The following is a 25,258-nucleotide window of genomic DNA, read 5'->3' as shown; positions in this document are numbered from 1 at the left end:
ATTACAGCTTCCAGCACGTTTTAGGCCCTGATCTCCATCCTGGGCTCAGATGGATTTCCCTAGATCATGCAAAACATGATAAAAAAAAGTGGTCAACTTAAATTATGAGAAGTCTGGAATCTGACTGGTTCAGTTTGCTGTGTGACAAACCAGGTTTTTGTGGATTTTTCTTTTGCTTTATTTCTGACGAGAGTTTCCAAACATCCTCAGGATAACATCAGGAACACCTTTCTCAGCCCCTCACTCAGAGACAGTTTCAATTCACACACTAGCACAACAAAGTCAAATACGGGGTCTGCCACTGTACCACAGCTGCCCCAGAGCAGAAGAACACAACTGGTGAAAACCTTGTAGGGATCAGCACCGTTTATTGTTATAATGCACCAGTGTTGCTAAACATCACTTTGACACATCTGGTAGTGATACATTGAAATCATTGTTTCCCTTCAACCATCGGGGGGCGCTGTAGTTCAGGTAATACATTTCTTCTGACTTTTCCAGGTTTCACCTTTTCACAGTCTTATTTGTTTCTTCCTTAATGTCACCATTTTGGTTATTTCTTAAAGTTTTGGGTGCTGCAGAAGCCCCACCTCCTGGTCTGGTTCCACCATTCACGATGAAGGGTAAGACCACGGTGTGTTCAGAGACCATCAAGTACGGGGGAAATTCCAGACCTCTTCTGTGGTTAACGTCCTCAATCGATTAACTTTATTTTATTTAAAGGGCAAACTACCTTTTCTGTGGTCAAGAACCATGGCCGGTTAAGCTTCAGTCGGTTCCGTTCTAAACCCTAAAGCCCGGGTCTGCTCTACTGTAGACTTTACTTAGGCCACATTAAACTAATTAGTGAGAGTAAGATCATTTTTGCATCAACTAAAAAGTGAAAGCAGAATAGTCCCTTTGTTCTGAGAGTGGTCAACATGGACGTTAAAATCTCCAACAATAATTCTACAGTCAAAATCAACCTCCATCAGTAGACAGACCTGTGATAGAGACCCAAATGTTTTATCATGTCAATGTAACCAATAAGCAGTTTCTTTGTTCTGGTGATAGTCACAGTTGCTCACATGCACAGAAAGAAAAGACCAGAAAACAATTTGTATGATGTTGCTAAAACAATCCATGAAAGAAAAAAACATCAGTCCCAAGATTTGTTTTTTATCATATAGCATCGGCTCTCTATACTGATGGAATAATTGTACATATTTTATCATCTATACACCATTTACTTAAGTTTATCTTTTCTTATCAACTATGTTACTTTTATACTTTATCATTTGAGACATTTACTGTGTGAAGTGTTCTGTTCTGTGTGACTCACTGTTTGCAGAAGTCCGGACAGTGTGCAGAGGGCTGCAGTGCTCTGCGGCTCTCCAACCACAAGATATCAAATAAGGACAACACTTTGAACAAAAACATCCACTGAGGAGCAACTGATCCTGACTAAGCAGAACAGATGTGTTTAACGTTGATGATTTTCTTACGAGTGCTTATCTGTTATCAAGAACATGATTGTGCAGCTAGGGCATAACCGCTGTATAAATGTTGAGACGACAGAGCGTGCATCAGAACGCTTCGGAGCGGTGTAACTGTGCACGTCTCTGATCGTTCTCCTCGCGAGTGATTAAAGGAACTGACTTTGACTTCCTCCTCTCTTGTGTTATTATAATGTTTTAGGTCGAGAAAACCTGACATATACCGTCCGCTAAAGGCACTAAGTAACTTACTTCCTTATTCTCGTCTCTTTCCCCTCTCACTCATTCTATCAACCAGTACGTCCGACATAATATGAAATCCACAATGATCAGAGATTGGTTAAATCCACAATGTCAGAACTCCAGCTCTGGAGACGTTGCACTTAAGCCAAACCTCCAAGGCTATTTTTTAGTTGGTCTCGACTTAAACCAGATAGCACATTTTTAGCCATCTCCAGTGATTCACTGAGCTGATTGTTGATTTTCTGAAGTACTTGTGTGACGTCTCTACCAATCGGAGAATAAATATGGATGAGAGTGTTTTTGGAAAATTGGATCTTAACCCCATAAGAGAACACAAGGGTCAAGACCAAAAACATTTAAGTACTAAAAGGGTTACTTTACATCAGTAAATGCTTCCGTTATTTTTGATGCTATGGCTGTTATGTATGGCTGTCAAAGATAGACATATCCCTTTATCAAAGATGTGTTTCTTTTAATTTGTCTCCATTACTCATTAACACTAGGTGATGGTAAGCTATTGATGTATCCACAGCCGTCCTGGGGCAGACGGGCAGAGGCGTGGCTGACCGTACACGCCTACGGTCCCACTGACCATCACCGATAAATTCATTCACATTCACGCACCAGTGGAGCCACACTGGAGGCAGGGAGGGTAAAGTGTCTTGCTCAAGGACACAACAACAGTTGATGGGGGTGGGGGGCAAGGATTGAACTGCCAACCCTTCAATAATTGGTTGAGCTGCTCAACCACCTGAGCCACTGCTACATCCCAGTAATTAATATAAAAGACAAGTCGACATGATTTCAGCTTGCCAGCTGGTTTCTTCTTTTTCCCCCCTGAATCAGTTTTTTTTTTTTTTTTTTAAGGAGTTTTTCCTTTCTGGGAGGGAGGGTCCAAGGACATGGATAACCAGTTTTATTTAGTCTGTTGAGTTTAGCAATTAGCTATTGTTTATATTTATGACTGACTTTCTGCTTCTGTAAAAATACTTGAATGAAGCCCAATGAGGCAATTGTATTGTGATATTGGGCTATATAAATTGAATTGAACTGAATGATGCTTTCAATGTGAACTAACACCTTTAATAAAACATGCATTCATACATTTAAAATGAAATTCTGGACCTTTATTTTACTGCATTACTGTTCTTTGTTTGCTAATGAAAAGTTAATTTCATTTTTCTCCACTTTCTCTCTGCTCTCCTGCAGCCTCATTTCATCACTCTGATCTTTTCATTTCTCTGCGGTGCTGTAGTCTTAGATTTCCATTTTTCTTTCAAGTAAATCTAAAACATCAATGCCTGACTTTAGTTTGTTGGTACAATATTCACTATGAAGTCGCATGATGCAGTATCGATAAAATTTTCAGCCACATCAGAAGTTATGCACCACCTCCTCACAGGTCTCACCTGAGCTTGCTGTTGAGTAAAACGGCTCATGTTTGAAAAATACAAAATGGGGATCTGACGTGGCCAGCAGAGGACACTGCCGGATAGTCTATAAGTTATGACCAATCCAGAGTGTTCCACGGTTGTGAGTAGCATGTGTATCATACTGTTTGTAGTCCATACGATGTAAGATAACTCATTTGCATCAGCCACACATACTAATATGATAAACCTCAAGAGAAACTCAATGTGGAGTTTCACCCCATTTTTCTTTTGTTTTTTTTTTCTAATATATATATTCGTTTACTTTTTACAACTTTTTTTTTATGATCTCAACTTCCCACTAGCATAACTGACTAGTTCTGGATAAACAGCCACTGAAGACTTTTTCCTTCTTTTTCATTTTTATTCACTAATAGGAAAAACATACAATATAACTTTGAGATGTAAACTCAAACATGATGGAAGCAAAAAGAAAAAATGAAAAGTGGACGGAAAGAAGAAAAATGTATTTTGTCTGCCCCTTTTAAAAATTCTATAAATAAATCAAAAAATAAAAATTCAGAGCATTCTGCTGATTTGGTGTACAAAAAGAGAAGATTGGGAAAGAAAGAAACAAAATCTTATAATTACAACATCAACCAGTGTGAAATGAACATCACACCTCAGGGATGAGTAATTGTTATTTGTACTAGATAGATTTAAAGCCATTGATTAAAATGTTTTTAAAACTTGATATTGTTGTAGCATTTTTAATTTCTACGCTCAATTCCTTCCATTTATTGACTCCATATGCTGATACATATCGTTCTTTTAGCAGTATTCCGTGTCTTGGTTTAATAAATAGATTTTATTTCTTTTCATTAAATTAGGATGAAGGCATTTTATATTTACTCTGTACATAGATTTTAAAATATTAAGGTTAACAAGATAATTAAGCTTTAATAAACAATGGATTAGACGGGTCCCCATAATTACTTTTTGTGATAATTCGTACTGCTTTTTTTTTGTTGCAATATGTGGTTTGGTTGAGTATATATGTCTATACAATAGTTAAGGTATGGCATAATCAAGGAATTACATAATATTTATGAGTTACTGTCTAAGAACCCTTTTCCTTTGTGTACTACTGGAATTGCTTTTGGCGTTTTGGTTTTGACATTGTTAATTTGTGATTTCCAAGTTAGCTTTTCATCTATAATAACTCCTAAAAATGTTCCTTCTTTTACTCTTTTGATATTAATATCTATGTTTGATTGAACTGTATTGTTTGTATTTCTATTACTAAATATCACAATAATATTTGTCACCATTTAACAACACCACCACACCACAATTTAACCTTTTCTAACTCTGTCTGCACCACTTCTATCATATGTTCAATATTGTGTCGTCTGCAAGTAAAATTGAATTTAATATTTTGAATATTGAGCTTAAATTTTTTATATAAATAATAAATAATTTAGGGCCAAGGACTGAGGCTTGAGGTGCACCACAAGTGATATTACATACATTTGATTTAATGTTGTTTATTTGTACATATTGTCGATCTTTAGGAAGGCTAGCTCTCCATTGCAGGGCCAGTCCTTTGATCCTGTATTTGCTACGTTTTTGAAGGAGAACTTTGTGATTTATTGTGTCAAATGCTTTCTTGAGGTCTATCAAGATAATAATGAGATGGTTCTTTTTGTCAATTGCTTCTGATATTTCTTCTGTCAAGTCCGTTAGTGCCATTGCAGTTGAAGGTTTTGCTCTGAAACCGCATTGACTGTTGCATAAAATATTTTCCCTGTTCAGGAATCTGTCTAGCCTAGCTACATATCATTTTTCTAACATTTTGGAGAATTGGGAAAGCAGAGATATTGGCCTGTAGTTGGAAAAGACATGTTTATCTCCATTTATGTGAAGTGGTAAGACCTTGGTAATTTTCATCTTGTCTGGAAAGCCTCCTAGTGTGAAAGATAAAGTACATATATAACTTAAAAGGATGTACAATGTAATAAATTATGTATTTTATCAATATCATGTCTCGGTTGTCACAATCAGTAGTCCTTTTATTATTGCTCCCTTTTACAATATTTTTTATTTCTTTACTAGTTACTGGGTCCAGTAGCATGGTGCTTGTATTATTCTTTATGTTCGAAGTAATATTATAGTCAGTATTGTTTGCTTTTTTGTGAATGGTATAAACAAAAGTTGTATAACACACCGAGTTAAAAAGTTTAATTCATATTATATTTAGATATTACATAACTGAACCCGATGCAGTTAAAGCATCATTTTCATCATCAAGTTTTCTGTAAAATAATTTAAAAAAACCAAAATTGCATTTGAACATTTTAGATGTATTTTTTTTGTCAGGATACAATGTTAAAGAGGTATCTGTCTGGAAACAATAGTGCAGGACCCAAAATGCAGGAGACAGACATATGGAAGACATGTAAAAATGTAACTACAAGCTACCAATAATAAGTATTGTCAAATAAAACACAGAGTGAGAAAGTCATTGCTTTGCTTCTCGTTTATTGTCAGCAGTAAATGATTCAGTTCAGAAAGGAAACCTCCACCAAAAATGCAGCAGCAGCTGCTCACAATCACCATTTGATTTTTGTTATGTCAGATTCTGATTAAATGATTCTAAAGATAGTTTGAAATCACACAGCAGACCAAGCTGCACGGCTGAACGTTTTTCCTACAGATCTATGTCACAGGACGGATCATGAAGCTCATGCTCTTCAGAGAATAGTCATGACCCTTCCAGGAAGCCCACAGAATCCCAACAGCAGGAACGGTGTTGTCATCCCCCCAGTGATAAAGACCGTTGGGGTTTGCGAGGTGACAGGCCGCGTACCAGAATGCCCCTAAATATAATTTGGCACAGTTCTCTCCTGTTCTGTCTTGGTCATTATCAAAGGTGGAGAACTTTCTGCCGTCGTGAAAAGCCAGAGAGTCATCTGCAAAATAACGCACACAGTTGTTAGGTCTTCAAAACAATTTAGATAACTTCTGTCATTACAAAATGCTACAGTTGTATTAAAGACATTAAATCTACATTTGAACCTCTTTCACATTCATGTGCTTAGATAGATAGATAGAGAGATAGATAGAGAGATAGAGAGAGAGATAGAGAGAGAGAGAGATAGATAGAGAGATAGAGAGAGAGAGAGATAGATAGATAGATAGATAGATAGATAGATAGATAGATAGATAGATAGATAGATAGATAGATAGATAGATAGATAGATAGAGAGACAGATAGACAGATAGACAGATGGATAGATACTTTATTAATCTCTGCGGAGAGAAATTCCCTGTCTGGTAGCTCAACCATGCACACCAGCAGTCACGCTAAAAAGACATAAGATCAACAACTCAGTAAAATAAAGCATAGATAAACAGGACATGAACATAATATTAATATAAACACGAGTGTGATAAATAAGAATACTAAAAATTACCTCAAAATAGGAATGATAAAATAAATAAATAGAAAGTACAGACTAAATAAAATGCGCAGAATAAATAATAAAATGTGCAAAGTCAGTTAAAGGAATTGTGTTTACCATCAGTGTATCTCTATTGATTCTAGTCTGATTTGAAAAAGTCCAGATAAAGTCCATGTTTAACTCAAGTCAGATAAAATTGACTCCACCTCAACACATGAAGTCAAAATTCAATCTGCACCACAGGAGACCACATCTGAGAACTTACTGGCGCCTCCATTACTGAATCCAGACACATGCAGGGTGTATCCATCAGCCCTGCCATTGATTGAAAAGGAGGAGTAACGAGCAAATGCTCTTTGTCCTTCAAAATCCTCCATGTCGACCCAAAGCTCATGATTCCCCCGACGTGTCCTGGCATAGATGTTCTCCAGACCTGCACATATGATACTTGTTTAGTGTAAATCAAATATATCTAAAGGCCACAGTATTTCATCAGAACAAATAAACAGAGAAAGACAATAAACAAAATCAACTGAAGCAACCATGCTTGAGAGATGCGTCCTTCACTATATTTATTCGGCTGTGATGTAGATTTGTTTATCTTCACTCAGTCTCTAAGATGCAATAAGTGCTTCTGACAGGCCCAAAGCAAGGCCTTCAGGCGTGTGGTCCTCTGGCCGTTTGAAGACCTCTGCTTTTCAGATTCCAGTCTCGGTCGATGTAGTGGGCAGTGAGGCCGAGATCAGGTTCCAACGTGCGACTTGACCACATGTCATATGTGGTAGCAAGGTATGATTCACTTTGCAGCTCCTTCCCAACAATGTCTCTGCACTCAGATTAAAGGTTTGGTTGTAGTGTCTGGGAGAAGGGTTCACGCCCAGGAAGTTCATAATGAGCGTCATTATTTTAAGGAGCTGCTTGAATCCCCCATTTTTGACCGTGTTTATTGGAAGAATGTCTTTGGCCAGACGGTAGACTGTTACATTTGTGACGTTGCCATGTCTTTTAGGTTTTCTTGTTGTACGGTGTAACACTGGAAATGGCCGACTAAAGACTGTAGCAGCACAGGTCTTACCATGGTTTTAGAAGTCTGAGATAGAGCATGCTGTTGGGGGAGTGGGTGAAGCTTCAAGAGATGAAAAAGGTTGGTGGGATTTCCAGTTTTAGATGGCACAATTTGCAGTGCACGTTACTCTGCTTTTATTCCGACTTTAAATAAAAGAAATACCTCCACTCGGCAGAACTTTTCAGGCTTGTCCGTTCAACAATGTAGTCGCCACTAAAGTCTTCATCTGCATCCTCTGCACCCGAGTTTGGTAACTTCTCCTCAGATGAAAGACTCATTTTCTCAGTTTCTCCATGTGCTGCTGTTGCTAAGTGATACTAGCAAGCGTGCTACTGGAGGTAACGTTCACCTGTCACCCTAACTCTTCGTCAGTGGCGGTTCTACTCTAAATTGTTACCTACTGTCTCTGCCACTGTCTTTCCGTCCACATGTGCCCTATAGCCGATCCCTGATCTAAAGGACATTAAAAGTAATTTAAAATAACTGATTTGTTTTAATATAAATTTGGACGTTCAGTCTCACCGAGCCAGTACTCTCCAGAAGCTCTACCAAAACCAGACTTGTACTCGTTCCAGGGTCTGTAGAAGTTCACAGAGCCGTCCATCCTCCTCTGGAAAACCTGCAAACACAGAGAATCCACAGAAATGGATCAAATCTCTGCTTTAGTTCTCTGTCATAGTCATTGTCTTATCCAACTTGAAGATCTTAGCTTTCTGGATTATTTGACTTTTTGAACATTTTTTGTGTGTTTTTTAAACTGGAGTTATCCCTGACAACACTACATAAAATTGGCTCTTTGAACTATACTGCAACTCTTCAACCATTGCTGCTTTTCTGAGCTGAAGAATTCATTGAAATGACAGTTTTGTAAACAGTTCAAGGATTACGGTTGTTCAAAGGAGGTCAACACTGGAGCTCTTGTGTTACAGGTTTATAAACTTTATCTGAGAGCAAGTGGAAGGAATATGTGAGGATCTAAACAGAACTCAAAGGATCCACAATAAGAAGCCGTTAGCTGAAGGTGGAGAACTCACCGTCCAGCCGCCTCCATCTGTCTCCATGTCACAGTAGACCTGCATACAGATACATCCAATAGTTCATCACATCCAAGCTTTATGCTCACTTTTCATTCTTCTTTTCATTATCTATTCTGAGAAAGTAACCCATGTCTCATTCATTTCAGTGATCAACATATGCAGAAGACTCAAATGTTGGTGTTCAGACACGACCTCTGAATCCAGCTGTTGTACCAAACCTGGAAACCAGCAGCTGCTTTAGTTCTTTTTTAGTGTTTGTTCTACTTTTCTTCCCTGTGTACTTTACGAGAAATGCTCCAGTATTTGTTTTTCATATTTTGGTCTGTCTCATCAACTGGTTTCAGCAGAAAAATCCTCTTTAATGACTAGAATAATTACTATTTTTACTAAAGGTTTCTATCTCATCTTCAATTCAATTCAGAACAATTTTCTGCTTTCATTAAAATCATTGTTTTAGTCATGATTCTTAAAACTATATCCGATAGAGTTTGCGTTTTATAAAGCGCTTTGAGACAAGTTTTCTTGTGAACTGGCGCCTGAAATAAATAAATCTTCAACCATCTGCTGAACTCACCTCTACGTAACATTCACTAAGAGCATGGAACTGTCGTGGGTGTCCTCAGGAAGAAACAAAAATGCAGCAGCAATAAAGGTTGCAGAGGCGCCAAGGCTAAACTTTTATCTTTTGTTAAAGAGAACGAGCACATCTGTTGCTCACAAGGGCCACATCAGTATGAGCTTCACAGCTCCACAACCCCACAGCAAACATTTCTACATCCTTTTAACCCACTATGCCCCTCCCAGTGGGCGTTACAATCAATTAGTGGTTTCATATCAAACAGTTGTACAATACTTTTCATAAATAAAAATAAACAAAAACATTTCTCAGACTAACTGAAAACATCTGCTGTTGTATGAACAGGAATTTCTTGTTCCACCTTAAAATTATAAAGGAGTCAGGTAAGGTCACCTGACTGGCAGGATCGGACGCTGACTTCCTGTAAACAAAAAAAAAGCTACAGGTGACGGCATGCTCGGCTATATGTAAATGTATGTGTATGGATTACGTGTCGGCAACCCTGTGTGCACCCAGGGGGATCTTCAGAGGGAGAGGGACAGAGAGGAACAGAGAGGAACGTAAGTGTTCAGGATGAATGGAGCGCAAGTGTGTGGCTGCGGGTGTGTCTGTGTGCAGCTATCAGCTGACGGTGCTACACCGTCACAGGGACACAGACACCCCCAGGCTCAGATGTGATGTGATCCCCAGTTCATGGTCTCAGAGAGCTCAGCGGATCCCTCTCCCTGAGTGGAGAGAGAGCCGCTGGGCCCAAGAAGCCAGAATCCAAGGGACACTGCCGTCGTTGCCAAGGCTCCAGTTCCTCCAACAATGGATAGGGTAGGGAACAAATGATTAGATTTCCCATCTTCCTTGTGTAATGTGGGTATATAATGTGTCCTGCGTTCCTCACATTGTCTCTGTATTTAAATGGTTGTCAGAAAGTAAGGATTACTCTATTCAATGACCTTACAGCTCCTGTCGTGACTCTATACGTCTTCCATGCCGTTTTGCATGAACCAGCATTTTTTGCAGTATTTCTTGAGTGTTTATGGCTGCAGACAATAAGCACAGACTCCTGGGACTTCTTTAGGGGTAAGGATTTGTACACTTCTTCCAACATGCAAAGTTGGCTAACTAGTCAAAATTTGATTGCTCACAATCTTCTCTGCTCTCTTGTTGATTCTAAAGCTAACAGAGTGAGATGTACCTCCAAAGCAGACGTACAACCATGGGGGTAGATGGTGAACACTCCACTTTTCAATGTCTTGTCCTGGTTGTGGATGTCCATGCAGTCTTCTGGCATGAAGCGCACAAAGCAGCTAGCTAACATTGGAGCCAGGAGGAGGAGGAGGACTGAAGACATCTGGAACCAGAACCATCAAGTTTGGATCTATAATCTTTTCTTGGATCTTTATTCAATTGGAGAGTGATTTTACAACTTTGACAAGAAAATTTCTATTAAAATGACTGAATAATTCTAAAACATGAACTGAGTCAAAAGCAAAAGTATGGAGAGTTTCAAAAAAACTACTGCAAAACAATATCCCCATTGTAACCATCAAATGATTGAAAAAAACAAAGGGCATCTAAGGTTTGACTTCTTCAGTTGATCATCTGAACACAGAATCTTAAAGTGTATTAAGTGTGAACTCACCTTCATCATCACTGCTGGGCTGAAGTGAAGCGATGAAGATCTGAAGTCAGTTTAGATCTCCGATGATCTGCAGGAACCACAACATCACACAAACATGAATTCCATTCTACAGTTCTTCAGTCTCACCTGTGTGAACTCACCTGCAGCCTGAAGAAAACTCTGTTCCTCATCTGATGCTTCTGTTCTCCTTGCAGAGTTTACACCTGCACATATGACGACGTCACATCAGCCGACCAATCAACTTTTTGGTTTTTGTTATGATATTAAACCCGATACATCGTGCACAGGAATGTCTACAGACAGGAACTTCATTCCAGTATTTTTTTTCTTTTTGTTTTGTTTTTTCATCAGATCCCGCTCTGTTTTCCCGTCATCTCCCGGACCAATTATGAAGGTTAAACTATCGTTTCAACTGTTTGGACACTTCTGACAAACATCCTAATTTTCTCATTACTGGTGAAACAACAGAGCTGCTGCTATGAAGTAACAGATCTGCAGTTCTAGTTCCAGAACAGCCAGTTTGTTATTTTGTCATTATATGTTTATGGTCTATAAGTAATGAATACCTAAAATATCAATTACCAGAGATAAACTGTGGCTTTCCTCCTCAGACATTCCCCTGAAAGGTGGCTCAAGAAAACTGCATCCACAGTTCCTTGGACTCTTTCACATCACAAAGGTCAACAATGAGGTTGGTTTGTGATTGGATCTTCCATCAAGCTTGAGGGTCCATCTGGTGTTCCATGTCAGCAAATTGAAGCCAGCAAGGGTGAGCCCCCTTCTGGCCGCTGAAATGGAGCGACACCCTCCGCGTTTTGTGAATAGTGGACCTGTCTACGCCATTGACGAGCTCCTTGCCTGCCATATTATGGGACGGGGTATACAACACATAGTTGACTGGGTGGGTTACAGACCTGAGCATTGTCAACGGGTGGCTGGCATCATTGCCCGGTTTCCTCATCCCCAACAATCTGGTAGCCGGAGGTTGGTGGGTGGGGTGTGATGACATGTTCTGCTCGTTTTGTTTTTGTTTTTCCACTTCATGATCTTGGCAGGTGTGCTGTGGCATTTCTTTGCTGCTCCCGCCCACTCACTTGTGTTTCATGGTGGAAGTGTTTCCAGCTACACCCCCGGTTAGTTTACCGAGTTGTCTTCCATATTTAAGTAATTACTGAGTTGGAGCATTCTGTGAGCTTTCAGGTTGTCTTGTCATATTGTAGACGCTGTTCCTTAGATTTGCTTTATTGACTTGACCCTTTTCCCTCTTGCCAGGTGTTTTTTGTTTCAACTTCTTTTAACTTGTTCTTTTACATCCAAGCGCTCTCTGCATCTACGTGCTTGAACCGTAAACCTCAACATCTTAGAGATTTCTCAATTGGCAATTGAAGGTTGGAGTGCGGTGGCTGCCTGCATGATTGTAAGGGGGTTGTTGGTGGTAGAATGGCCTAGATTACATTTGTGGCCTTTCAGGTTCCAATGTTAAAGCTTACACAGGGATTGGACGGGACATGAGAGACATTGCCACTACAAGTGTCCAAAGGTTCCTCCGAGTTTTCTTGGGATAAAATGAAGCCACATGTAGAACAAGGCAAGAAAAAGGGGTCCATCAAGTGTGGGTCAGCAATAGAGGTTGGGCTCCCAACAGAGATGGTAATCTTGCTTCGGTGTGGGCAGATAGTGCTATTTGAGAGAGACAAACCTCTCATACCATGAACCGTTAAAAAGAGGGTAGTGAGTAATGAAAAAGCAATGAAGGAGGTTACAGCATTACAGACGAAACAATTTGTAACTCCAATTGAGGCAGACCAGAAAAGGCTGAAATTTTTAAAGATGAAAGGAAGCTACACAAAAAGCCAACAACCAGTAGCACAAGCTCCTCAGTGACGTCTACCAGCACCAACACCTGACACGTACATGACACCACCTTGGGTTCCACAACTACAGGCTTCACCTCAGCATAGAAAGATGGGGCCAGCAATGTAGTGGAGTAACGTAGTAGGGTTGAGGGGGTCATGAAAGTGGGGCATTCTTTTGAGGGGGACAGAGGGAATACACTGATCAGGCTTGCTTCTTGAGAAGAGCTCTTGACACCTTGGTTCCCAGAGGATGGGGCAGATGCTGCCATTCAGTCCAACATCTCTCCTTGCTGGGGCACGATGGAGACCACTACCACGAGTGACACACTCCAGAGATTCCCAGAGATGGGATTGTCAGCAGAACCCATCCTAAACCTCAGTGTTGAAGGACAGAAGTCCCAATTTTTGGTGGATATCATGGCCTTCCACAAGTTCCTCAAATGACTCCACAGACCATCAAACCGGTGAGGTTCTCTGGGGAGTAACAACATTTGCAGTTTACGTCATTGCTGGACATTTCGGTCGCTGGACAGAAGGTCTACCATCCATTTGAGTCATTTGAATAGTTCCATAAAACTCGTTCGTCTTCTAGAAACACAAGCCCCACCACTAAAAGCATCATCTTCCTTCACATATTCTCATAAATTCAAACTTTGCTTCAGATGTCAACAAATTCACCCGCTGAAGAAAGTCTGCGTTTCCTCGGATTTCACTCTTCTCTCAGCTCAGCTTTTCTACTCTAATTGTGAGGGTTTAGATCTGGTTTCTCGGTCAATCACATCCGTGTAATGTGGCAGCATTCCTGAGAAAACATTCGGTTTAACTGAACTGAAAGAGTTTCCCTTTAACAAAGCAGCGTGTTCTGTAGATAAGAGTTTGAATAAGTCTGAATTCATGCTTCCACAAAGAAACTCAGTAATTCTTTGGTTTAATGGCTAAGCAGAGTAAAACAGACTCACTACAGAGCGCCAAGTGTTTTCAATGTATTGTCTGTTAAGACAACAGTGAGATAAATAAACTACTTTCAACAGGATGACATTGTTATTACACAGGTGCTCCATTTGTTTTTTTAAACTTTAATATTAAAAAAGGCAGAATTATTTCCTGTCTTTATCTAGTTTTACCTAAAAATCACAACAAATGAAGCAAAAATACAAAATTGGAACTTTTTAGTTATAAAATCGCCACAAAAGTAACGTCCGATTGAAGATATGATTTTTTCTAGGGATGTCCCGATCAGGTTTTTTTGGGCCCGATCCGATTCAGAGTCATTTGATTTTGTGTATCTGCTGATACCGAGTCCCGATCCGATACTTTTATAAGACATTAAAAACATGAATAAATTAAACAAACAGATTAGTGTTGTCCCTTATTTATATTTCAATAACTTTCTTTTATCATTAAAAACTTAAATAAAACACTTTTGTGAAGTAGCTTTAATAAACAAGTAAAAATACAGCAAATATAAACTAGGAAAAAAAATACGATTTTCTTGTTATATAAGTGATAATTAGTCATGTGATAAAGTTTAGTGACTTTAGCTTTAACATCTTTAGAGCTATTGAACATTTTTGACCAAATGTGATTCCTGTCCTCATTTAAAATTCTTAAAAATAAAGTATAACTTTGTTTTAGCTAAAAATGGATGAGTGTTCATGAATAGCTGATATCATTATTAGTTTTAATTTATTAATTTTATTTATTTAGTTATTTTTAAGATTATGTGCTTCTTTTTTAAGTTCTTAAGACATCACATTTTCAGTTTTATTACCACAGTAGTTAATTTTCTTAACTGTTATTTCTCTGTCAGATAAATCAAACAGGCATATCAAAGGACAGCTCGGGTCCTTAGGAGTTAAATCACGGCGCTAGCATTTAGCAGTTAGCAGCTGCTGTGTAGCCGTCTGTCTGCAGCATGAAGAGCTTCACATTAAAAAGAAATAAAATACTGTCTTTTTCTGTTGGAATACCTTTAGAGGTTGTTGTTTGAGTTATGACAAACCAATAGAGACACTTGCTGTCAGTTTAAAGCGTTTTTAAAAGAGTTATTGATCCCGGAAGTTAGCTTTCTAGCTAGCTTTGTTTACGTTAGCCTTCTGCCGTTTTCTGCTGCGTTTTCTGGTGATGACATTTTGTGATCTTTTCATGACATGCAGACTTGTAGTGGAGTATTTATCCAGAATGATAAGATTAAATATAAAGCTCTGATCATAATGTGAATAAATGAAATATCCGATTCCGATCGAGTCCTCAAACACGTGATCGGGACCGATTTCCGATCACGTGATTGGATCGGGACATCCCTAATTTTGTCCATATCTCTCTGCATATAAGGATGAATACAGAGGTAGAGATAAAATATGTTTTTCTGTCTCAGTAGCTGCATCCAAACCAAATATCATTGAGTGCAGCACAAGAAATGGTGTAAAGTCTATGTGAACTCCAGTGCAGAGCAGGATTCTGAAATCCTTTCAGATTCAATGTATATTAAAAGTCAACGTTGAAGGTTTTCCTAAAAGAGTTTATATGCTACGAACCCATCCATCGTGCTCCATTATCTCTCTGTTTTACTCTGAGTGATGTATTGTAGGTTTCTGAACCCCAAACCAGTTACACAAACAGAAAAGTCTTGGACAGGTATCCAGTTAAACACAGAAACATTCCTCATATGTCTACATAACTAACAGGTGACTCCAGGAATCATTTAGATGGCATGTACTGCACCTGCAGAAATTCTTAAGAGTCTCATCAGGAGATGCTTTACTTCTCTTTGTGGTTGAAATGTGATAATAGGAGCTTAAAAGCGAAAGCCAGAAAACCAAACAACCCCAACGGCAGTCAGACCTACTGAAATCTCCAGAACAGAAAGTGCAGTTTTTCATGAACAGAAGTGGATTTTTTTCTATCTTAAGGTACATAGCGTGTGAACACCACTTCCTCTAGCAAACCTTTCCCATCAAGAGTCTTTGAACTTTGTGTGAAAGTCCGCTGCCATCTGCACAGATTTTTCAACCAAGAATAAGAAAGCTGATTCTGAAACCTTCATGTCAAATGTAAGTTGTCCACCTCATTTGTCAACCACTCCTCTGAAAGGTTATGTGGCAGCATTCCTAAAGAGAACACTAAGCTAAACCTTTCAACACTGTAATTAAATAACACCCGATACATTATTTTTATGTGTAGGCATGTCTGTATTCATGTTTGGTGTCCTGGAGAGGGTATCTGCAGCAACATTGGTCTTCTGACTGATGCGATAATCCAAAGAACTGTTTTTAAGACTTTGGTAGGTGAGAGAGACCCTGTTCTCTTTTAGCAGAATAAAACGTATAAGTACCTATTCAGCCACTCAGAATTTCTTTTTTTTTAACCACAATGCACAGAACACATGGCAATGATCTGAGTTGGAATGTCCACAAACATGAGCTAAAGTATCTCAGTGAGGTGGAGTGTGAGCGTCAGTCAGACTGTTCAGCCATTATGTTAGTTGGTTGCAATATGTTATTGGCCCCGGTGAAATTTTAAGATTACCCAAATGAAGCTGGGTCTGAACAGCTTCAATGAAATTTAAAATTTTTTTTTTCTTTCTTTTTTTTTTTATATAATCAGACAAATAAAATATAAAATTGTAAAAGTACGAAGCAAACCTATTGGAATACAATGTAGTACAATGTTACAATGATTCTGCAGGGGCTGCTCCTCTAAAGTTTTGGATATTGTATCATAGATAATGAAGTAATAACAGGAAAAAAGGTTGGAGACATCATAGTTTTCTACAGTAAATGAGTAGAAGTTACCAACATTATCTCCTTTCTCTACTGATTTCAAATCAGCTGAAATAAAACTTAAGACACCTGAAGAATGCATAAATGGCTCTAAATTTGTTCATTAGAAACACTCACCATTTCAGTGCACATCGCTAACAGGTGGAATGTAGTCTGGACAAATCCAAAAAGATTTCAACAGGGATAAACATACCCTCTGCACTCTTCTAGAAATAAATACAAGATAAATATTATTACTCCTAGACCTCTGAAGTTAGCATTCTTAAATGTCATATAATTAGAGGGGAAACATTTTTAATTAATGGTTTTATTTCTGGGTATTACCCTGAATTTATGTTTTTAGTTGAAACCTGGTTAGATGAAAATAAAAGTGCTGCTGTTCTCTCCCCCAACGATGGTGTTATCAGTGAGAAAACAACAAGCAGAAATGGAGGAGGGGGGGGGGGTAGTTTGTTCAAATAAGGGTTTCAGTGTAAGAAGCGATCTTTTTAAAGCTTTTAATGTCTTAAAGATGTAGCCCTACAGCTGAAGGCCTCGTTCAAAACCATTTTTTATAAATAATTGTTTTAGGTGTTTTTAACATCCATGTTGACAACCTCGGAGCAAAAAGACTGAAAACCTGATAAACACTCTGGACAATTTCGGGTTGACTCAACATGTAACAGAGCCCACACACAACAGAGGGAATATTCTTGATTTATTGATTTCCAAAGGTCTGAACATCTCTAAGGTTACTGTATGTGATTTAGGTCTGTCTGATCACTGCTGTGTTTTCTGTGAGAGCACAATTCCAGTACACACAAATGTTTTGAGGGAGGAGATCACAAAACGGTATATAACTAAAAAGTATTAGTGAGATGTTCAATCAGATATTCTCTCCAACACCTCCCTCTCAGGGGATTCAGTCAATGAACTTATAATGCCAATATGTCGAATATCATAGAGAGTATTGCTCCTAGTAAGGTGAAGATGATCTCTGGCAGGAAAACTTCTCCATGGAAAAATCCATTCTCATCAAGAATGGAAAAAGAGAATGTCGGAAATCTGAACGCAGATGGAGAAAGACTAAACTACAGGTTGATAACATCTATATATATTAAAAAAAAATAAAATAAAGTAAAAAAAAATCACTTATTTACAACTGAGTGATGCAAGAAAGTCCTATTTTTCTGACATAATTACCGAAAACCTCTTCAAAAGTTTTGAATATTGTATCATAGATAATTAGGCAGTCAAAGGAAAAGAGGTTGGAAACTTCAAAGATTTCTACGGAAAATGAGTAGAAGTTAGGAACTATATCCCCTTTGTCTACTCATTTCAAGTCGGCTGAAATAATACTTGACAACGGAAAAATGCGTATATGGCCCTAATTTTCTATTATCTTTAGGGGGGAGGACCCCCAGTTCCCCCCAGCAGTCAACACCTTGTGGCTTTGGGGTTCAGTTGCAGGGGTGCACCTGGTGGTGGTAGCCTCTTACGTTCTCAGTAATCTTCCATTATGACATGTTTCAAAGTATCCGGTAGACTGAAGTACCATCAGGCTGTCCATGTAGAGGTTTCCTGATCAGGTTTTTGAGCCTATCCAATTCAAAGTCATTTGATTTTGAGTATCTGCTGATAGAATCCTGATCAGATGCTTTTGAATCACATTTTAGAAATGAGCAAATTTTACAGATTCGGGTTGTTCCCCGTTTTCATTTCATTAAACTATTTTTTTTATTTAACACTTAAACAGGGAACTTATGTGAAGGAACTTTATCAGGCGAAAAAAACTAAAAAAAATTATCCAATAAATGTAGGTGATAATTAGTCATATGATAATGATATGTGACTTTGATGGAATTTTTCCATCACCTTATGTTGAACTGTGTTGACTTATATTGTTTTTAGAAACACGAAAATAGAAATGGAGCTAGCACTTAGCAGCAGCTGTGCAGTCGGTAGCACAGACATCTTTATGTTGAAATGCCTTTGCAGGTCGGTGTTTGCATTAAGACAAACCAATAGACATACTTGTCAGCTTAACCCTTGTGCTATCTTATGGGGTCCAGATGACCCGACCCTTACATTGATGTGTTATTCATGCCATGACAAAGGTGGACAGGATTTTATGTCTACCACAGACACCAGTAAAGATAAAAAAAAAAAAAAAATCCTTGAGAAAAAAAATGTTCAGCACACCGTCTTGTGGGGTCCAGATGACCCCACTCTTAATGTAAACATGAGTAGGGTAGCACAAGGGTTCAAATGTTTATTGAAAAAGTTTCGGATCCCCGTAATCTGAAGTGTTTAAGCCTCCCAGTTGAACTGCTGCTGTATTCTGCTGAACTTTCTGGCAATAAACATGTCGTGATCCGTTCATGACATCCAGACATCTAGTGGAGTTTTAATCCAGAATCACAAGATTTAAATATACACCGCTGATCATAGAAAGAATAAAATAAATATCCCATTCTGATCGGGAGATAACGGTAAATGGTGCCCTTTTCTACCTTCCTTGAAGGCTCCAAAGCACTTTACAGACATTCACACACAGATGGTGGCTCCACTGCTGAACACTGGCGCCAACCTCCCACCAGAGGCAATGTGGGGTTCAGTGTCTTGCCCAAGGACACTTTGACAGGCAAGGCGGGAATCCAACCTACAATCTTCCGATCAGGAGTCGACCGCCCTACTGCCCGACCACGGCTGCCCCGATATGTTGAGTCATCAACCCAATGATAAGGCCCGTTCTGTTGATGACATGATCAAATCGGGACATCCCTAATTACATGTAGGCCTAATCCGGGTAGGAAATCAGTGTCCTCCAGCAAAACATGTTGAAGTGTCCTCCCAATAATGAATTCGGAGTTTGTGACCACAAACAACCAGAACTGTTGGTTGGAAATTAAAAGAAAGAAAAGTCATAGCTTTTTCAAAATTGTTTATTGTCACCAGTAAACGATTCAGTTCAGAAATGAAACCTCCACCAAAGATGCAGCACAATCAACTTTTTCTTGATGTTAGCTTTTGATTAAATGATTTTAAAAATAGTTTGCAATCACACAGCAGATTAAGCTGCACGGCTGAACGTTTGTCCTAGAGATTTATTTCACAGGACGGATCATGAAGCTGATGCCCTTCAGAGAATAGTCATAACCCTTCCAGGTATACCACACCACCCCAACAGCATAAATGGTGTTGTCATACCCCCAGCGATAAACACCGTTAGGGTTGGCCTGGTGACAGTTTGCATACCAGAATCCCCCTAAAAATAGTTTTGCACAGTTACTGCCTCTGTCAAAGGTGGAGAACGTCCTGTCGTTGTGAGGAGTCAGAGAATCACCTGTAGGAACAAAAAATAAAGACACACACATACAAACACACACACGTACGTGTTAGGGATTTCAAGTATATGGTTAGTGTCCAGACAATTCCAATGAATTTTACAGTAAAATACACAATCTCACTGTGAGGCTCTTTGTCCAACTGAAACCTGGTCAAATGAAAACATGCTGGATTCTGCCTTCCAAATAGATATCTCATTAACTGGACCAAAACAGCCACTGTAGCCGGTAGTCACACGATATAAACAGATTAGGAATGAAATGATCGACGAGTCCGGACAAATGTAACACATAGATTGTTGTGTTACCAAAGAGGAAATGATTGGTCCAACTGTTTACTTGTTAGAACTTTATTTGATCACAGCTGGAAACAGTTTATACATGCTTTTCTGAGTCTCGTTACTCAGCACGTACCCATTGCTGTGACATCATCCTTAAAAGCTAGCTTGTAGCTTGATGTACCTTGTGGCTCAATGATGAGACACAGCAGCGCACTGAAATTTGGTCAGGTGAACGCAGACCCATAGAAGCAACTTTTAAGGTGATACATACTGCTTCTGACTGTTGTTCCAACAATCTGTATGTCCCAAACACATATCAGCGTATCTTCATACCCGACTTCTCTTCTGTACCATAGCTTCTTACATCATTCTTGCCAGTGACAGTCTTCCAGCAGTACCTCCACCGCACCAAAGTAACAGTTAAAATTGTTGTTCTTGATGTTCAGAACTGGTATTTAAAATATAATGTTTTAATAAGTTAACTATCCTGACAGATTTTGAAGCGCTGCACCTCCGACTTTCTCTTGTTCTTTTAAAACCCTACCTTGTAGCTCCTGACCAACGACTGAAGAGACCTTTAGTCATGTGGTTTTGTTTACAAACGTTGGTCAAAAAATAAATCTCCAGTGGACTGCAGTCTGAATACTGACCAAACTCAATCTTCCGGACTTGATCTGGACCAGATTAAATGGACTCTGTCCGCACCAACAGACTTTGCCAGTCTGAAGACACCCTTAGTTTGACCTCATCTCAGGTAAAATGGTCTCCACCTTAACTTTTGTGAAGTCTAAATTCAATCTGTACCACAGCAAACTTCAGAGAACTTACCGGCACCGCCGTTGGTGAATCCAGAAACATGCAGGGTGTATCCATCACTCTCAGCATCGATTGAGAAGGAGGAGTAACGAGCATATACTTTGTATCCATTGAAATCCTCCATGTTGACCCAAAGCTCATGAGTCCCCCGGCGTGTCATCGCATAGATGGTCTCCAGACCTGCACACACACACAAACACACATGAAGGCTGAAAGTGGCAGAAAAATCCTTTCCATGCTGAGAGGCTCGCTAGCTTTGAGCCTTTGACAATGCCTGATTCTTCCAGAAAAGTCCAACTTAAGAAATGCTTATACAATTGAACAAAAACTAAATTAACTTCTTTGCCTTCTTCAATTTTTAACTTCAAAACAGCGAGTAATTCAACAAAAATCAAGTATAGCCACCGCCTACGGCCTGAAGAACAGAAGACATTAGCTTTTGGTAGCGGTATCACTTTTTAACCCACAGCCAGTCAGATTCAAGTCTTCACCCAGATATGGTCTAACAAGTGGTGCTCAGGCCAATAATATTGAACAATAAAGGCTTTTTGAGAAGATCTTCTTCATATGTGTCCATGATAACTCTTTAATGGACATTCTGCAACCAATCAGAATAGAGAATTCACCAAGGAAATGGTATGAAAATCCATAGCAAAAGGAACTTAAAAGACAGTTTCAAGACTGTAGATTTGAACGTCAAGTCTCACCGAGCCAGTACTCTCCAGAAGCTCTACCAAAACCATACTTATACTTGTTCCAGGGTCTGTAGAAGTTCACAGTGCCGTCCATCCTCCTTTGGAAAACCTACAAACACAAAGAATCCACAGAAATGGATCAAAGATCGGCCGATGAGCTCAGAGAATCTGGTATTTTCACTCAAAACAAGAGATTTCTCTGATGCCTTTTTCTCTTGCTCTCCAATCTTTACATTGGTCCTCTGTCTGAACCATCTTCTCACCTAACTTGAAGATTCTTGACATTGTATGTATTTCTCAGGACTTCTTTGCTGTTATTCGAGTTTCAAGGCATGGTGTTTGGTGTTTAAACCTTTAACAATGGAGCTGTCTCCAGAAACACAAAATACCAGGCATTCTTTGAACAACCTTAAATTAATGTTACACTTCAACAATCGAAGAACTGATGATCTACAATAAAAAGTTGGTAGTTGTTGGTAGAGAACTTACACTCCAGCCGCCTCCATCAGTCTCCATGTCACAGTAGACCTGCACATATAGGTACATCCATTAGTTGATCACATGCCCGATTTCCGCTCATTTAGACCAATTCTGTTCTGAAAAAGATTGTCCCATCTCTCATACAGTTCAGTGATTGAACATGTTTCTCTTCATGAAGCATTTACTGTTGTGTTTATGTCTGCAGACAATAAGCAGAGACTCCCAGGACTTTTTAAGGAACGATTTGCTCACTTTTTCAGAGCCTAACACAGAATGAAGACGTAACTGATCACATTTGCATTTGTTTCCTCACCATCTTCTCTGCACTCGTGTTGATGCTAAAGCTAACAGAGTGAGATGTACCTCCACAGCAGACGTGGGACCAAAGGGGTAGATGGTGAACACTCCACTTTTCAGTGTCTTGTCCTGGTTGTGGATGTCCATGCAGTCTTCTGGCATGAAGCGCACAAAGCAGCTAGCTAACATTGGAGCCAGGAGGAGGAGAAGGACTGAAGGAATCTGGAACCAGAACCACCAAGATTACATCTATGATCTCTTTGATCTTTTTTCCCCAACTATGACAATAAGCTGTGTATTAAAATGACTGAATAATTCTAAATCATTTACAGAGTCAAAAGTTTGGAAAGTTTCAAAATGGAAAGCACAACTACTGCAAAACAATATCCCCAATGTAACCATCGAATGGTTGAAAAAAAACAAAGAACATTTAAGGTTTGACTTCTTCAGTCGATCATCTGAAGACAGAATCTTCAAGTGTGAACTCACCTTCATCATCACTGCTGGGCTGAAGTGAAGCGATGAAGATCTGAAGTCAGTTTAGATCTCTGATGATCTGCAGGAACCACAACATCACACAAACATGAATTCCATTCTCTGGTTCTTCAGTCTCACCTGTGTGAACTCACCTGCAGCCTGAAGAAAACGCTGTTCCTCATCTGATGCTTCTGTTCTCCTTCCAGAGTTTATACCTGCAAAAATGACCACGTCACACCAGACGACCAATCAGTTCCTTTTGTTATGATACATAACCCAAGTCATTTTGAACAGGAATGTCTACAGGCAGGAACTTTAAACCAGGTTTTTGGTTTTGTTTTGCTCCGTTGTACCTACCATCTGCCTGAATAACTTTGAAGGTTAAACTATCGTTTCAACTGTTTGGACACTTCTGACAAACATCCTAATTTTCTCATTACTGGTAGAACAACAGAGCTGCTGCTATGAAATTACACATCTGCAATTCTAGTTCCAGAACAGCCAGTTTGTTATTTTGTCATTATATGTTTATGATCTATAAGTAATGAATACCTAAAAAATCAATTTCCAGAAAATCTAAATATCTAAGACAGATCAGGAAAGATGTTTTCAACTTAACTGTGAAAATCTGAAGATTATATTTGCTTTTCTGAACTCAAAACGTGGATGAGTCTGGTTTTTCATCAGTGCTCTGTGGTCAATGGAATCTCAGCTCCTTTCAGCTCATTTGTATTGTTGGTTCTAATGTTCTTCATCCAGTCAAGCACACCAACACCAAGGCCATTGATGCAGCTACCTTTGAAGTTTACTATTCAACACCGGAAAAATGCACAGACAGGAGTGAAGAATGAGTGGGGGAAGGGACAGTAGTATTGGTCAAGTTTGCTTCTAGTGTCAATGCATCTAATAATCTGTAAGTGTGTGTTGGTGACACCACCTGCAAGCCTGCGAGACCCAGAGATGAAGGGTGGTTGAGTCAGACCAAGGAAGGAATGACCATGTGACGGGGCTGCAGAGAAAATGGTTTCCAGGCCGTCTCAATCTCCAAATACATTGTTAATTTGAGAACTTGATTTGTACGACTACCTCAAATAAATTAGAACTCTAGGGAGACGTTTTAGGAAAGGGAGTCACATCTGAGCAATTTGTGCCCCAACAAAGGGCACAAAGGCATTTATCTGTATAGCAGAGTTCATGTACAGAGACAATTCAAAGTGCTTTACATAAAACATTTAAAGAAACAATCAAGAGAAATAGTAAAAATGTGATCATTAAAATAACATTAGAAGAAAGTAAAAAGATTTTAATTTAAAACAAGCATAGATAAAAAGTGCGGACGTAAACTTTTGAATACATATTAATCAAATGCAGCTGAGAACAGGTGAGTCTTTAACCTGGATTTAAATACACTGAGTGTTTCAGCAGATCTAATGTTTTCTGGAAGTCTGTTCCAGATCTGTGGTGCATAGAAGCTGAATGCAGCTTCTCCATGTTTAGTTCTGACTCTAGGAACTGATAAAAGACCGGATCCAGATGACCGAAGAGGTCTGGCTGGTACATACTGGGTCAGGAGGTCAGTCATGTATTTTGGTGCTAAACCATTCAAAGCTTTATAAACCAGTAACAGAACTTTAAAGTCTATCCTCTGACAGACAGGTAACCAGTGTAAAGACCTCAGAACTGGACTGATGTGGTCTACTTTCTTGGTCCTTGTGAGAACCCGAGCAGCAGAGTTCTGAATAAGCTGCAGTTTCCTGATGGATTAAATGCTGAAATTGCAAAATAAAAAAAGTAAGACAACTGAAAATACTCAAGATTCAGAATACCTGGGTATCAAAGTGTAAAATATGTGTTAAACTTAATGGATCTGCAGAGAAGCCAAGATTCTTGATAAGGAGTTTGGAGAAGTTCGAGAATTTGAACTAACATCTCTCCTAGGCTAAAGAGGTGAGCATTCAATCTCTATAAAACCTTTGACTTTAAAACCCGTCTATCATCTCCAAACATTAGGATTAATCAGAATACTCAAAGAATCTCAAGTCATGAACTCAAATTGTCAAAACACACTGAAGAAAACTCGGACCCTGAAAAAAAAACTTTCTCCACGCTCAACATAAACTGCAGATACATCTCATCAAAAGACTTCAACAAGGATATTAATCCACATGAGTAACCATCAATCAAAAGTAGAAGCATGTACACCAACTTAAAAGCTATAAAGGATTTTTTCTTGTACAGGATATCAAATATTTAGTATTATAACCTTATTTTAAGAATAAGGGAGATGTGCAAAGTTGTGGTCACTACAGAGGAATAAAGCTGATGAGCCATACAATGAAGGTGTGGGAAAGAGTAGTGGAAGCCAGACTAAGAGCAGAAG

General features: G+C 39.0%; 2 protein-coding genes across 2 annotated transcripts in view; both read right to left on the bottom strand.

The window, feature by feature from the left end:
- Positions 1 to 5,612: 5,612 nt before the first annotated feature.
- LOC112141848 (microfibril-associated glycoprotein 4) lies at positions 5,613 to 12,287 on the bottom strand. Its single transcript, XM_024265014.2, has 7 exons — positions 11,009 to 12,287; positions 10,869 to 10,935; positions 10,422 to 10,577; positions 8,653 to 8,691; positions 8,141 to 8,237; positions 6,818 to 6,985; positions 5,613 to 6,060 (listed from the first exon to the last, which is right to left on the bottom strand). Exons 2-7 carry the CDS (start codon positions 10,875 to 10,877, stop codon positions 5,807 to 5,809), a joined length of 723 nt encoding a protein of 240 aa, XP_024120782.1. The 5' UTR covers positions 10,878 to 10,935; positions 11,009 to 12,287; the 3' UTR covers positions 5,613 to 5,806.
- A 6,901-nt stretch (positions 12,288 to 19,188) lies between these two features.
- LOC112141849 (microfibril-associated glycoprotein 4) overlaps positions 19,189 to 25,258 on the bottom strand; it is a 24,560-nt gene continuing 18,490 nt past the window's right edge. Inside the window, exons 4-10 of the mRNA XM_024265015.2 lie at positions 23,031 to 23,093; positions 22,891 to 22,957; positions 22,468 to 22,623; positions 22,114 to 22,152; positions 21,637 to 21,733; positions 20,942 to 21,109; positions 19,189 to 19,831 (exon numbers count right to left, since the gene is read on the bottom strand). Of these exons, the coding sequence (XP_024120783.1) occupies positions 19,593 to 19,831; positions 20,942 to 21,109; positions 21,637 to 21,733; positions 22,114 to 22,152; positions 22,468 to 22,623; positions 22,891 to 22,899 (708 nt within the window). The 5' untranslated portion in view covers positions 22,900 to 22,957; positions 23,031 to 23,093 and the 3' untranslated portion in view covers positions 19,189 to 19,592. The remainder of the gene's footprint in view (positions 19,832 to 20,941; positions 21,110 to 21,636; positions 21,734 to 22,113; positions 22,153 to 22,467; positions 22,624 to 22,890; positions 22,958 to 23,030; positions 23,094 to 25,258) is intronic.

Source organism: Oryzias melastigma, linkage group LG19, assembly GCF_002922805.2.
Source record: "Oryzias melastigma strain HK-1 linkage group LG19, ASM292280v2, whole genome shotgun sequence".
Lineage (NCBI taxonomy): Eukaryota > Metazoa > Chordata > Actinopteri > Beloniformes > Adrianichthyidae > Oryzias > Oryzias melastigma.
The sequence above is the reverse complement of the archived record's forward strand: the minus strand, read 5'-3'. Positions and strand labels throughout refer to the sequence as shown.

Excerpts from the sequence above, each read along its gene's own strand:
- LOC112141848 (XM_024265014.2), bottom strand. Across the intron at positions 8,238-8,652 it reads CAGATGGAGGCGGCTGGACG|GTTTTCCAGAGGAGGATGGA; the intron begins GTGAGTTCTCCA and ends CTGTGTTTGCAG. Across the intron at positions 6,061-6,817 it reads ATTCAGTAATGGAGGCGCCA|ATGACTCTCTGGCTTTTCAC; the intron begins GTAAGTTCTCAG and ends GTTATTTTGCAG.